The sequence below is a fragment of the Salarias fasciatus genome, unplaced genomic scaffold, assembly GCF_902148845.1.
Source record: "Salarias fasciatus unplaced genomic scaffold, fSalaFa1.1, whole genome shotgun sequence".
NCBI lineage: Eukaryota > Metazoa > Chordata > Actinopteri > Blenniiformes > Blenniidae > Salarias > Salarias fasciatus.
In genome coordinates, this window is record NW_021941408.1 from 125182 (window position 1) to 137480 (window position 12299).

General features: G+C 40.9%; 1 protein-coding gene and 1 long non-coding RNA gene across 2 annotated transcripts in view; both read right to left on the bottom strand.

The window, feature by feature from the left end:
* Positions 1-12299, bottom strand: part of LOC115385815 (uncharacterized) — a 157215-nt gene that overhangs the window by 91238 nt on the left and 53678 nt on the right. The window lies entirely within an intron of this gene.
* Positions 1-12299, bottom strand: part of LOC115385813 (gamma-aminobutyric acid receptor subunit pi-like) — a 69638-nt gene that overhangs the window by 16111 nt on the left and 41228 nt on the right. Inside the window, exon 3 of the mRNA XM_030087885.1 lies at positions 3984-4096. Coding sequence (XP_029943745.1) covers positions 3984-4096 — 113 coding nt within the window. The remainder of the gene's footprint in view (positions 1-3983; positions 4097-12299) is intronic.

Consider the following 12299-nt stretch of genomic DNA (forward strand, 5'->3'; position numbering starts at 1 on the left):
GGATGAAAAAAAAAAAAAAATTATAAATATAGAGCGAGTCTTAAAGCATTTCAGTGGTCATTTTGTTCGAAATTCAGCTGTAATAAGTAATTCTGTTCACTGCATCATTATTAGGTAAAGACAATATATCGCTGACCAGTATGGGATTAATCGGACTGAAATAACCAATCGTGTTTAGCGCTTACATGATTAGCAAATCCCAACAACAATATAAAAAGGCTCAACCACCCTCAACTGTACATTTCTTGCTTTCTCATCTGCTTTCTGCTGGGCTTACACAAGTTGCATCATGTCCAGGAACCTGTGACAAATTTCCACCAAAAAAAAAAAAAAAAAAAAAAAAAAAAAAAGCTGAAAGAGGAAACCCATGGAGGACAAGATTAAAAAAAGAAAAATCAAACAGGGCTAAAGAGAGCATGTTCAAAAAGTTGTGTTTTTGCCCAATTATGGAGACAAAACATTTTCAAAGAACTCCCACCAGAAACTTTCAGGAGGTTACATTGTCAGTGGTTCCAAGCAGCTTTGTCATCTAAACAGACACCCGAAATGCCTGTAACTGTTTCATTAACACTGTTACAGGTCATTAATAATAGAACTTGCTACTTTTCTGATGAAAACATTTCTGGCAGGTTACTAGAACATGTGGATTGTGAAGGTTTCTTCAGGATATCCAGTGAAAACTTCAGACTTCAATGACACGTTTCAAGTGAAAAGGCATCGTTTTTGTGTTTTTCCTTTTTGAAAACAATGTTCGTTTCCACAAAAACTACAGAAACACTAAAAACGATGTAGCTAGCATGCCAGGCTGCAAGTTGGCGCCGTTGGCGACTCTCAGCTATAAAACTACCAAGTCCCACATGGGAGAGATGTTACTCTTGAAGCCTCCATCTACTCGTGCATGTGCAGGAGAGCCATTTATTCCAGCCACAGCGCGCTTGTGCAGTAGCATTTCAGAAAAATTAAAAAAGCGTCACGGCATTTTCAAGAAGTTGCATTTTCAGTGACTCCGTATTGTTATCAATGTGGCCCGAGTCCTGTCCAACCGCACATCCCCTACGAGGTCTCCTGCACTGTGAGTTTATTTTATTAATTATTTAAGCATCATTTAACAATTTAATCATTGTTAATAGCGTAATTGTAACAATAATTTTGATAGTTTGTTGAAATCTGTGTTACATCACAAGACAGGAAGTTTGCAGATGGCTGTCGGCAGCATGAGGATGTAAAATGCCGGAGAAACATTTTTTCCTCTGCACACTGATGCTCCTGGAATAACAGTTCCAGTCTCTGTGGGCTTTGCATTTTAATTTAATTATGGATAACTTGCAGGATAACATAATACTGTGTCTGCCAATTCTCGGTCCAACATACAAACTACATTTATTTGAAGTGTTTGTGCCACTGTCATCTAAAAGGAAGGTGTTTTCAAAACAAACAAAAAAAATTATGCGTTTTCACTTGAACCGCTTTCATGTCAACGGGACCTGAGTTCATGACAACCGTGTCACACAACGCAGCATGTATGTGAACGTGGTTTGAACATCAAGGCGGGCTGACAGATGCTTGTCTTTGGGCAGTGGTGGCCTCGAGGTGACAGAAGCGGTCTGGGGACTTGAGGTTTTGCAGGTTCAGGTTACCACTGTGGGTCCCTGAGCGTGACCTTTGACCCTGCTGCTCCCTGGGTGCTGTGCTGTTGAAGTCCACTGCTTTCAGTAGGTATAGAGAAAGGGTTGAAAGCACAGAAGAGATTTCCCCACGGGCATCAATAAATCCTGCTTTCATGTTTTCCTTGGATGTAATTAAGCATTAATAACGATGGGATCTCGTCAGTCATTCATTAATCATGCCTGAAAATCCAGCCATGTCCTTGTAGCATTCAGGCGCATGGAAAACAGTAAAAACCGTATCAAATGGGCACGGTTTACTTTCTTGGGAATCGGAAGTCTTGATTTCTGTGTTGTGCCACTGTCCCGCTGATCATTGTATCGTTCCATGCTTTAATACTCGTGGAAAGCTGTTCAGTCAGTGAAATTTTACTAGCTCAGTATGGGGAGATGTCCGACACGTCCACCAGATGATGTTTGTTTATCATTAATATCTCACACTGCTGAGCAGGAGCCCGTCGTTTTTAATCCAATATCAAGGATATAAGCTATAAAATAGTTAGTCAGCTACAGAATGGTCAAATTATTTGACTGTTTAGGAAAGGCTACCATCAGTGTGTACCTGCTGCTTCCATCATTCGATGTGGACTTCTTTGTTGTTGGCTGTAGGGTAAAGCTTGGAATTTGTGCACAGAGATTAGATTATCAGTCCAGATTCATTTGTATTGCTTTTAATCGTAGAAAACAGAAATTTTGTGATAAACTTAATAATTTATCATACTGCTGCTACCATCACAGAGACCAGTGGGTCTGTTCTAGAAACACCAGTGCGAGATCAAGCATTAGCACTCCCTCCACCGTGTTCCACTTCACCTTGTATGTTTTGGATCAATTATTCCTCCAGACTGTGGTGAGAAAAGCATCCGGTTTCAGAAATCTTTAAATTATAGTCACAGCACTTTTTGTTTTCTCACTCCTGATTAGGTGTTCGCCTCTTGTGGCACAGTCTCTATATTTATGCTCTTCTTGGAGCAGTGTATTGTGATGCCTTCACCCCTGTCCCTCGGAGGTTGTTACTGATATCACTGGCTGTTGTTTCTGGTTCTTTCTTCACAGCTCTCACAATGTTACTGTCGCCAGCTGCTGTTGTTTTCTTTGGCTGACCTATTCAGTGTCTGTTGCTTGGTACACCAGTGATTTCTTTGTTTCCAAAGACATTCCAAATTGTTCCACTGGCTTTGCCCAATGTCTGCGCACTGTCTCTGATAGATTTAGCCTGTTTTTCTATTTTCTCAGCTTTATTTTGGCTTCATTGTTTGCACACGAACAGCTCTGTGTTCTTCATGTTGACTCACTCTTTTTAAACGGCATGTTTCAAACTGTGAAACCCAACACAAAAATACAGAGAAGACATGTAATCTTTCACATTTGGGACACTTTTTTCAGTATTTCTTGCAATACTTTTTTTTTGCTCGCTTGTGTGGCTGAATTACAGTGATTAGTTGGTCATGATAAATCAGTTTACAACATCGTAATAAACATAAATACTCAAATGATTTGTCACCTTGGTGTTTGACCTCAACACTATGTAAAGTGTGTATTTTTTTAGTTGGGGAAGCCCACTGGGGTAAATCAAGGTAGCAGAGATAAACATGCAAGGTTCAATTTTCCTACTGCTGCTTTAAGTTTAATGGGCTCAACAAAATCAAAGGAAGTTGTCCCATTGCTAGCAGTGCAGAAGCATTTGTGTGGGTGTGTGAATCTGTGCGTTATGTGTTCACCAGTGCTTTCGGCATCCCTGTGTGCCAAATGCGCATTCCTAGGCGGGAGGGCTAGTGATTTATGCTGAATAGCATTCGCCTTGGTTGAGTCCAAGGTGTTATTACAGATCGAACGGCGGGTAAACAAACCATAATCACATTGTGACGGATTCCCGGAGCCCAGAACAATAACAGCAGTGAGGGATTTGCAGGGAACGACACATCATTGTTCTTTAGAAAGCATGCACCGAGATAAACTTTTTTATTGTGAGCAAATTAGCAGCCTGGTGAACATTCAAAACACATCATTAGCTTTAAGGTTAAGGGCATTACATTTCTGCAAATGTTTTTCAACTCTGAACTGAAGTATTTGCTGTCAATGTCAATACTGACTCTTTTTTCATTATCCTCACAGTAACAGGGGACATCAATTCCAAAGACAAATTAAATTTGAAGTACATTTAAGAATGTATGTATGTCAGTGTATATAACTCCGAGGGGACATGCCAGCATCAAATTACGTACAACATGAGCCCCTCTCGTTTTTTTTTGTCAAACACACATTTTCCCTGAGTGCTCTGTCACTTCCATGGCTGCAACGTGTCTGCGGTTCCCTTACTGTCAAAGAAAGGCCTGAGGTACTTGTTGTATCCTTTCATCAGCCGCTGAATGGTAGGAGGAAGAATCTCTCCTTCCTTCACTTCTGCGTTGAGCAACGAGCTCTCTAACAACCTGAGAACAAAGACAGGGGAAAGAGAAAAGCAAAAGAGGGAGTTATTTTTTTTTTCCGTCTCTCTCCTCCCGTCGCGGATTCCTCCTCTTCATCGGCGGGATCGGCGGGGTGCCGATTGAGTTTAGCGACTAACGTCGCGAGGCGTGCTGAGTGGAGGAAATGGAAGGCGATTTAAATGGCGAGTGAGGACTGAAAATGGGACAAACAGCACAGAAAAAACTACTTTTTCAACATTATGATATGATTCTTTATTGACTTCGCGGTTTTAAAGCATCCGCCACATAATTTTTTGCATTTACGACTTTTTCCCCTTCGTTTTGTGAATGCTATCCTTCAAGGCACAGTCAAGTGTGGGAAGATGATTATAACGCTGGCAATTGAAGCAAGGAGGGGTGGGGGTGAAGAGCATTGCGCTTTCCCTTGTGGTATGTGTGTTTGTGTATAAATCAAGCTCTAAATACAGAAGGCCTGCTCTGCAGAGAGAGAGAAAGCCCCGGAGCACGTGCTCTGATGTAAGAGGGGCTGAAGCAAGACAGATCGGGCCATGTGCAGAGGCAGAAAACATTCATCTCCATACGCTGGCGGCATGTCAGAGTCCCCCCCCCCCCCCCCCCCCCCCCCCACCTCCCCTCACTGGTACCATGCTGTAGTCAAATGTGTGACAAGGAGATAAAGAATGGCAAGGCAACATGGGCGAGATGTCCAATCGCAAACCTTCATCGACACACCGGAGAGCCATTCATCATCCAGCACGCTCGGACGAATCACTAACTCGCGGGGCGCTAAACGCAACGCCTTTGGCGTAGTTATTGTAAACATGTTAATTGCTCCGGGTCAAGATAATAAAAGTTTTTAATCTCATGCCACCCCAGCTGGAAACAAGCTGTTGTTGCTGCTGTTTTTCCGTGAACCGTTGCTGCCTGTCGTAACGCTCCGCGGTGCGTCGGCGCAGGGGAAACCGCTCCCCCCCCCCCTCTGTTTGGCGGTGTCCTCATTAGGATGGTGAACGGTAATTATAGAAAACGTCTCCAGATGAATGAAATGATTTATTGACGATTCAATGCAACACGATTTCCATTATGGCCTTGTTTATTGTATGTAAGGAAACAAAGTCTTTGCACTTCATATGCTCATTTGATGTCAGCTCAAGATGGCATAAAACTAGCAGGTGGGGTGTGGGAAGTACAGTATTTACCATTTAATGACAGAAATGGTAACTAATCGGTTGCATTTTGCTATATTCAATTCTATTTTTAATAATTAACTTTATTCACTTACCCAGTTAACCCATTCCGTTGTAACAAAATATATTTTTGCCCGTTTCTAGTTTCTCTTCTTTAATGCATTTAATTGTATTATTTATAAATTTATATAAAACAAATCAGCGATCTTGTATATCTGAACCTGAATTCCTTTATTGTTTGTTGTATTGGGATAGGATTAAATAAGTTTACTTGTTCCGATCACTCAGGCATGTTAAGTTTATATGCAATAAGTGCATTTCTATGCATATACATACACAGAAAATTTAGACTTATTTGTTTAAATACATAAGTCTTCTATTTTTTGCATGTAACTGTATGTTTCGTTTGTGTTTAACAATTTTATTATGAATAAATATAAAAAAACTTTATATTGTGTATATATATATATATATATATATATATATATATATATATATATATATATATATATATATATATATATATATATATATATATACACACACACATATATATTTGATTAAAATTTCTCATAATATGATATATGCAGTATGCACTGATCTGGTCATTATTCATTCAAAAGTTCAAAGTTTTTTTTAACTTGGCATTGTACCGTCATTTTTGTCAATAATGAATGTATTGTTTGCAGCCTGATATCAACACCACCAAGTATTGTTGTCGAGAAAGCTACAGAACCAAATTAATTTCCGTTAGATTGAAGCAGATTCCCTCCAGTTGAATTAAATGGCATGAATGCTGCTTTTCCTTTGTCCCGATCCTCAGCTTCCAGTCAAGCTGCTCTTTCAGTTATCGCCTTGGTTTATGGGCTTTATATCTTTTCATCCTTTGTGTTCCTTCATGGTTCTGGATGTCCTCGTGGTTCATGTTGTTCTGGTTTTGGCCAGACCTCGTTCTGTGGTCCTCCAGCTGTGTTCACGTCAGTGTGTAGTTGTTTCACTCCTCTGTCCTCCCCTGATTGCACTTGATTGGTACATGTGCCTCATTGCTGTAGATGCAGTTGAATGAACCATAAGCAACCTGACTGAACACAGATCCAATTAAACTCATGTCATGTAAACCTTCTATTCAATTGAAATTCCGATCAGATCCGAGGGTGTGGTGTCCCTGGTTATGATCCATTCAGTCTATTCACAACAGATCGCTCCCTACTGTTGAATTGTTTGCATAACTGAAAAACAAAAAAAAAAGGCGAGTAAAACACACACGCACAAAAATCCACATCAGCCTGGGCTTCCAAGTAAAGCTGAATGTGGGATCATATGTGAATGTTGCAAATGACGAACGCCACCGTGCAAAGCAAGAGTGCATTGATCCAGTGACTACATTGGATTATATTCTCCATACATATAAGCAGAAAGAATTCAATTGGACATAAAGGTGAGCCTGTGAACGCAGCTGCTGGGTGTGCTTATCAGCTGTCGCCAGTGTTCCTTGTCTGTTTCTTGTGGTTTGTTCTCCAGAGTTTCTCGTTCCCCTGGGTTACTGGCTCTCCCTTGCGAAATTCTTTGGACTTTTTTGGAGTCTTTATGTTTTTGAATTAGACAAACTTCGTTAAAGACTGACTTTTGTTTTTGAAAACTATTTCTGCACCTCGGGTCCTTTCTCCACCACCCATAACACTTTGTACTGCTCCAGTTTAAGATTCTCTTCAACGAGGATGATATAATTCCTTTAAATGGCTGTCTGACAGCAAAGTAAAGCGATATGAATATTCTAATGGAGCATTCACTTCAACTGAGGGATACGCTTTCTCAAATCTGATTTGATGCTGTACCACTTCACTGTAGTGTTAGCTTATTTATCTACCAGAGTCACAAACCAGCTGACCATTTGTGGCAGGTTTTTATATTCTGTCCAACACTCCACCTCTCTTTATAATAGCATTTATAGTTCACTGAAACCAAACCAGTAGTCACTGGAGGAAAAAGAAAAATGCAAATTGCATGTTCAAAGGGACAAAAGAGTAAACATCTGGGGACTGACAAAGCAGAACTGATGTATCTTCTGGAGATCACTGAAGGTCACACAGAGAATCCTTTCCACGTTTCATGTACAGAGAGAAGTTGAGACCAAAGAGCTGACAAATAATTGAAAAAGGAATTAAAAAACAAAAGAGGGCTGACAGAGCTTTTACTTTCTCAGTCAACTGGAAAAGCACTTAGGAATAAATTAAACACAGTGACAGTCCTGCTCCTTGTTCATTTAAGACTAGTCAACCGAAAACGTGTGCGTGGACACACAACATACTAAACTTTGCCCTGTTCTCTATTTTTATATCTTGTTTAAGTATTTCAACAGTGACAAAGACATGAACAACATTACACACAATCACAGTCAACACACAGTTCTTGGAATAATCACATTTTAAAGAGTAATTTCATCTATTTTGGTAATATGACATGAATGGTAAAAGTTTGACTTCAGGCAAATATGTGGAAAATAAGTCTCAATCTAATTATCTTTCCTCAAAATGCTACTGAATGACAGCTCATAACTGACTCACAATCCAGAGATGGAAAAAGCTGCTTTTGTGTTTTTGCATTAAATCACTTCTGGATGGGTGTCACAGTCCATTCTATTCCACAAGAAGCATGTTATTCAACTGGTGAATTTTGCACATGGCCTGAGAACCACATGTCTGAACCAGACAGGCTTCAACAACAGCAGAGGCAGAGCAAAAAAAAAAAAGAAAAGTCTTCCCCAGAAAAATCAGAACTTGTTTCACCTGACTGTGTCAAATCAGCTTAGACAGTAGGGTAACTCGCTCCCAGCACACTGTTGCTATGCTGCATAAAGTCTCACTCACATGGCTCGCAGCCTGTTGTTTCAGCAGGCAGCCGCCTCGGATGGCAAAGCCATGTTAGTGATGGTAGTGACAGCACTCTGCCCCCGGCCCTGCTGCATTATCAATCTGGGTCACCCTGCGTGACCCGCGCTACCTTTGCAAATGGTTTTGCATCCATGTGAGTAGGTTTATGTTCCATCATATCAGCAGTTTACTCTCAAAAATGAGAACGAAGGAAAAAGATGAAACATTTCAGCGAGGAGACACGGAGAACACCGGAAGAAATGTTTAAAATGCAGATAGTTGTTTGGCTCGGTTACAGCAGAGCAGCCTGACTGCTGCAGTCAACCACTGGTCAGTATGTTGCCACACTCACTGCAATGAAGCTGCATCTGTTGCAGTATCTTGTGATTCAGACAGAAATTTTGACCATCAGTCAGCAGATTGCTTCATGACTGATTGTTGAAGTTACAGAATAATGCATCCTGTAGCAATAAGCTCTATCCCGATACTTATACTTATGAAGATGACACACAACTCTATATTCCAGTATTTCAATATTATCTCATGACTACAGTCCCTTACTTCCACTGAGTAGCTGTATTCATCATATCAATGAGGCAGACAAGACAGAGGGATTGTTTTTGGCAGCAAAAATTGAAAGTGCTCACCTTGACCACAATTCATTATATCTGACAAGTCAATTGATTGTTAAACAGTTACGACACTGGATAAACGTATTCCTTTGGTTGGCCAAATGCTGGAACCTTCATGTCAAAAGCCATCTCAAATTTCAGCAAAGTAAAGGAAATGTGACTTTTTCAGCTGTATAAAATCCTCAGAAATTACAAAGGAAAAATAAATCTTGGAATTGATGTTTAAAATCAATTAATCGAGTTGCACTGATACCGATACCAGCATCCCCAGTTTTTGCTGCCAAACACAGGTTGTTTTCGTTTTTTTTCTTTTTTTTTTTTAACATGGATGTTTGCTAAGAGCTCTCAGCTCCTCTCACTCTATCCATCTCTGTAAATCCCTAGACTCAAACTTTTGCCTGTCTAAACCTTCACCTGCAGGCGAGGATGAAACCGCGGCTTTCCAACCTGCCAAACAGTCGCTATCCACTGAGCCCTGACAATATGAAAGGAAGGGGATGGATCTTCAGCACGCTCTTAGAGTCACAAATCCCTCTCATATTCACAACTAATTGTTGTTTTTCTCACGAGCAAGGCAGCACGATTATCAAGTCGGGAGACTTGTGGTGGCACGACTCCAGCGAAACACGTCCCACACGCTCCTGCATCCGCGGAGCTCGCACAAACAAACATCACTCATATTTATGTACTGTAGGGTCCCTCTTCCCTGAGATGAAAGCGCCGTGTGCAGAGTGCACATTTCCCCCAGAATGCACGCTGACAGACCCGACACACCTGCCCACCAGGCTGCCTATCAAGAATACCAAGATGACACGTTGAATGCCCACATCTGAGCAGAGGAGGGCGTCTGACATACTAAGTCACCGGCTTTACTCTCTTCTCAATTGCACCTGCATAAATATTCATTCAAAACAACTACAACTGGAGTCTGTTAAATATGTGGTGTTATATGTCTCTCTCCTTTCCCTCGCAGCTCAAGAGCAATGTTGCCTTTTCTTACAACTGGTGTTTCCTGATCGTTTGCCCGTGTCAAAAATGTGAGAATTTACCGAAGCAGCTCCAGATGATCATAAAAATCAATGACAGAAATGGTTTAGTGTAGCAATGCAGAGGCGGTACGGTTACTCAGCAGCAATGTCACCTCGCCGCTCATCACGCAAGCCCACCTGCTGGGCTTCCTCCCACCCACCAAGCACATGCAGGTTATAACCGAATAGCCTGCAGGTGGGAATGTGCTTTTCTGTCACTGGGTGTAAGACCCATGCTGGACTGACAGCCTGTCCAGGGTGGAACCACAGCACGCTGGGATCGGCTTCAGGCGCCTGACGACATTCAACAAAACAAATTAAAATAAGAAGGGATAATATGCAAGCTCAAACATGTACCTACCAAAATATGCATGAGCTAAATTTGCTTAAGAAGGTGTGAGCTGTGGAAACTGTGCGATAATAGTACAAACCTGCTGTTCAGTAAATTGACTTTCAGTGATGAACATTAAAAAACTGACCAAGAGTCTCAGAGGCTGACGCGACAATCAAAAGATTCTTTACTGGAAATACAGTTTTAGGCATTTCTCTTCAACTTTTTGTTGGAAGTGGTGGTAAAAAAAAAAAAAAGAATCAATTAGAAAACTGGAGGATAAGTATTGTGTCATTTGATGTTGAAAGGTGAGTTACAAAACTTTTGCATTTTGTAATATCGATGTAATGTCTGTGTATTCATCATTAATGTTTACAATGTATTGTTCTCTGCGCTTGTGTGTGTGTGTTAAACCAGAAACTGATTTTTTACTACCTCATAGAGTATTTACCACCAGGTATTTGAAGAGATAGAAACTACTAGAAGGAAATATTAGAAAATGTGTTGAATTGAGACCAGTAATGTACTGATTGTTGAAAAATTGCTCGGAAACAAAGAATGGGGCCGTGGTCACAGTTGTCCTGTGGCTTTTCCATAAGTTCTCAAACATTTTTTTTTTTTTTTTTTTTTTTAACAGACGCCATGGAATTATATCCTCTGAGAGCTGATCCAACCAGTGAAAAGACACAAGCAGTGGGACGTTTCCCAGGTCTGACCTTCTAAAGGATGCGTCTTTCTGAGTCCCCTGTGTGAGCTGTGGCAGGCCTTCAAAGGGGTCCCAGACCAGAAGTGAGCAACCACTGCCGGAGATTGTTAAGGCTGAATTATTAGTAGTATTAATAGTATTAGTAAGTTATTGGTATCAGAAATGTTTCCAGATCATTGTTTCAATTAGTGACAGTGAAATCTTGTGAAAGTTTCCCAGACTATCCGAATTAAAAGTCGCCACTGTAACAAACAGTGTTTGAACAGAGGAGCTCTGCAAAAAAAGCACAGTGACGGGAGCCGACAGTGACATGCAGGACAAATGTGGAGCTGAGAGCTCCACCTCGACTACAGGCTGAGCAGTCGGCTGTGGACGGAGGCAGCAGGGCGAAGTGACACCGGCTGATTTCTGAGGGCTTCATCTGTTGCGACGCAAGCAGCAGAGACGCTACGAGCGCAGACACATGACACAATGCATCTGAGCAACACCTTCCAACGCCTTTAATTGACCAGTCACAAATTATTCCGTTGAACTCGGAGGAGAGGAAAGCGAGAGCAGGGAGCCACAATCAGCCTGTCCTTGTTTGTCACGATCAAATCTCTCACTGTTCTCTGTAATGAGGCCTTTGTTTGCTCATCCTGCTCTAATTTCCTTTCTCGCTCTCAGTTTTTTTTGCCTTTTAGTTCCATTCCTCATCTTTCATCCTGTCTCTCTTTCACAGAACAGTTGATGTCTGGGTCGCTCCGCTGCACCGTAATGAAGGTAATTAACCAAAATAACACTATCCTGATATGGCTTTCAACACATTATATCAACAGTGACAGACGATAACAACAACAACAACAACTCAGAAATAAACTGAATATGCTCGTCTTCAAAAGACCAATTGAAATTAATTTTAATATGATTTATCTGTTATTTTTTTTGCTTGTTGTTCAGTTTTCTTTTGATTTGATTCAAGTAATTGCCTAAAATAATGTTATTTTAATATCCATCACATCAGATTCCCTCATTTTCTCTCACTTTAAAGTGGTGTCAGAATTGGGGTGACTCATCCTCCGCGCAGGGCACTCACCCGCTCCCAATCCAGCAGGAAGCATATGCAGCTTAACGCATGTCTCCTCTGCGCCAGGATTCGCACAAGCACTCAAACTGATGGCTGTGAGTAACACGCTCCAAAACATGTCAATCAAGCCGGAAACACAGAAACTCTAATTTGAAGTATTTCACCTGAAACATGTAAATTACTGACATTATTTTACTTTACCTCTGATTGACTGCTGCGTTCATGTTCTGCATAATTGAAAAAAATTCAATTTCTCTCTGTGGAAAATGCAATATTGTAGACGGTATCACTGAGAAAAAATATACAAGATCTAGACTGATCAAATAGCAGGTTGTCAAAAAGGAAAAGAGTTAGATAATGGATGTTACTCAGTGTGTGAACTGTGA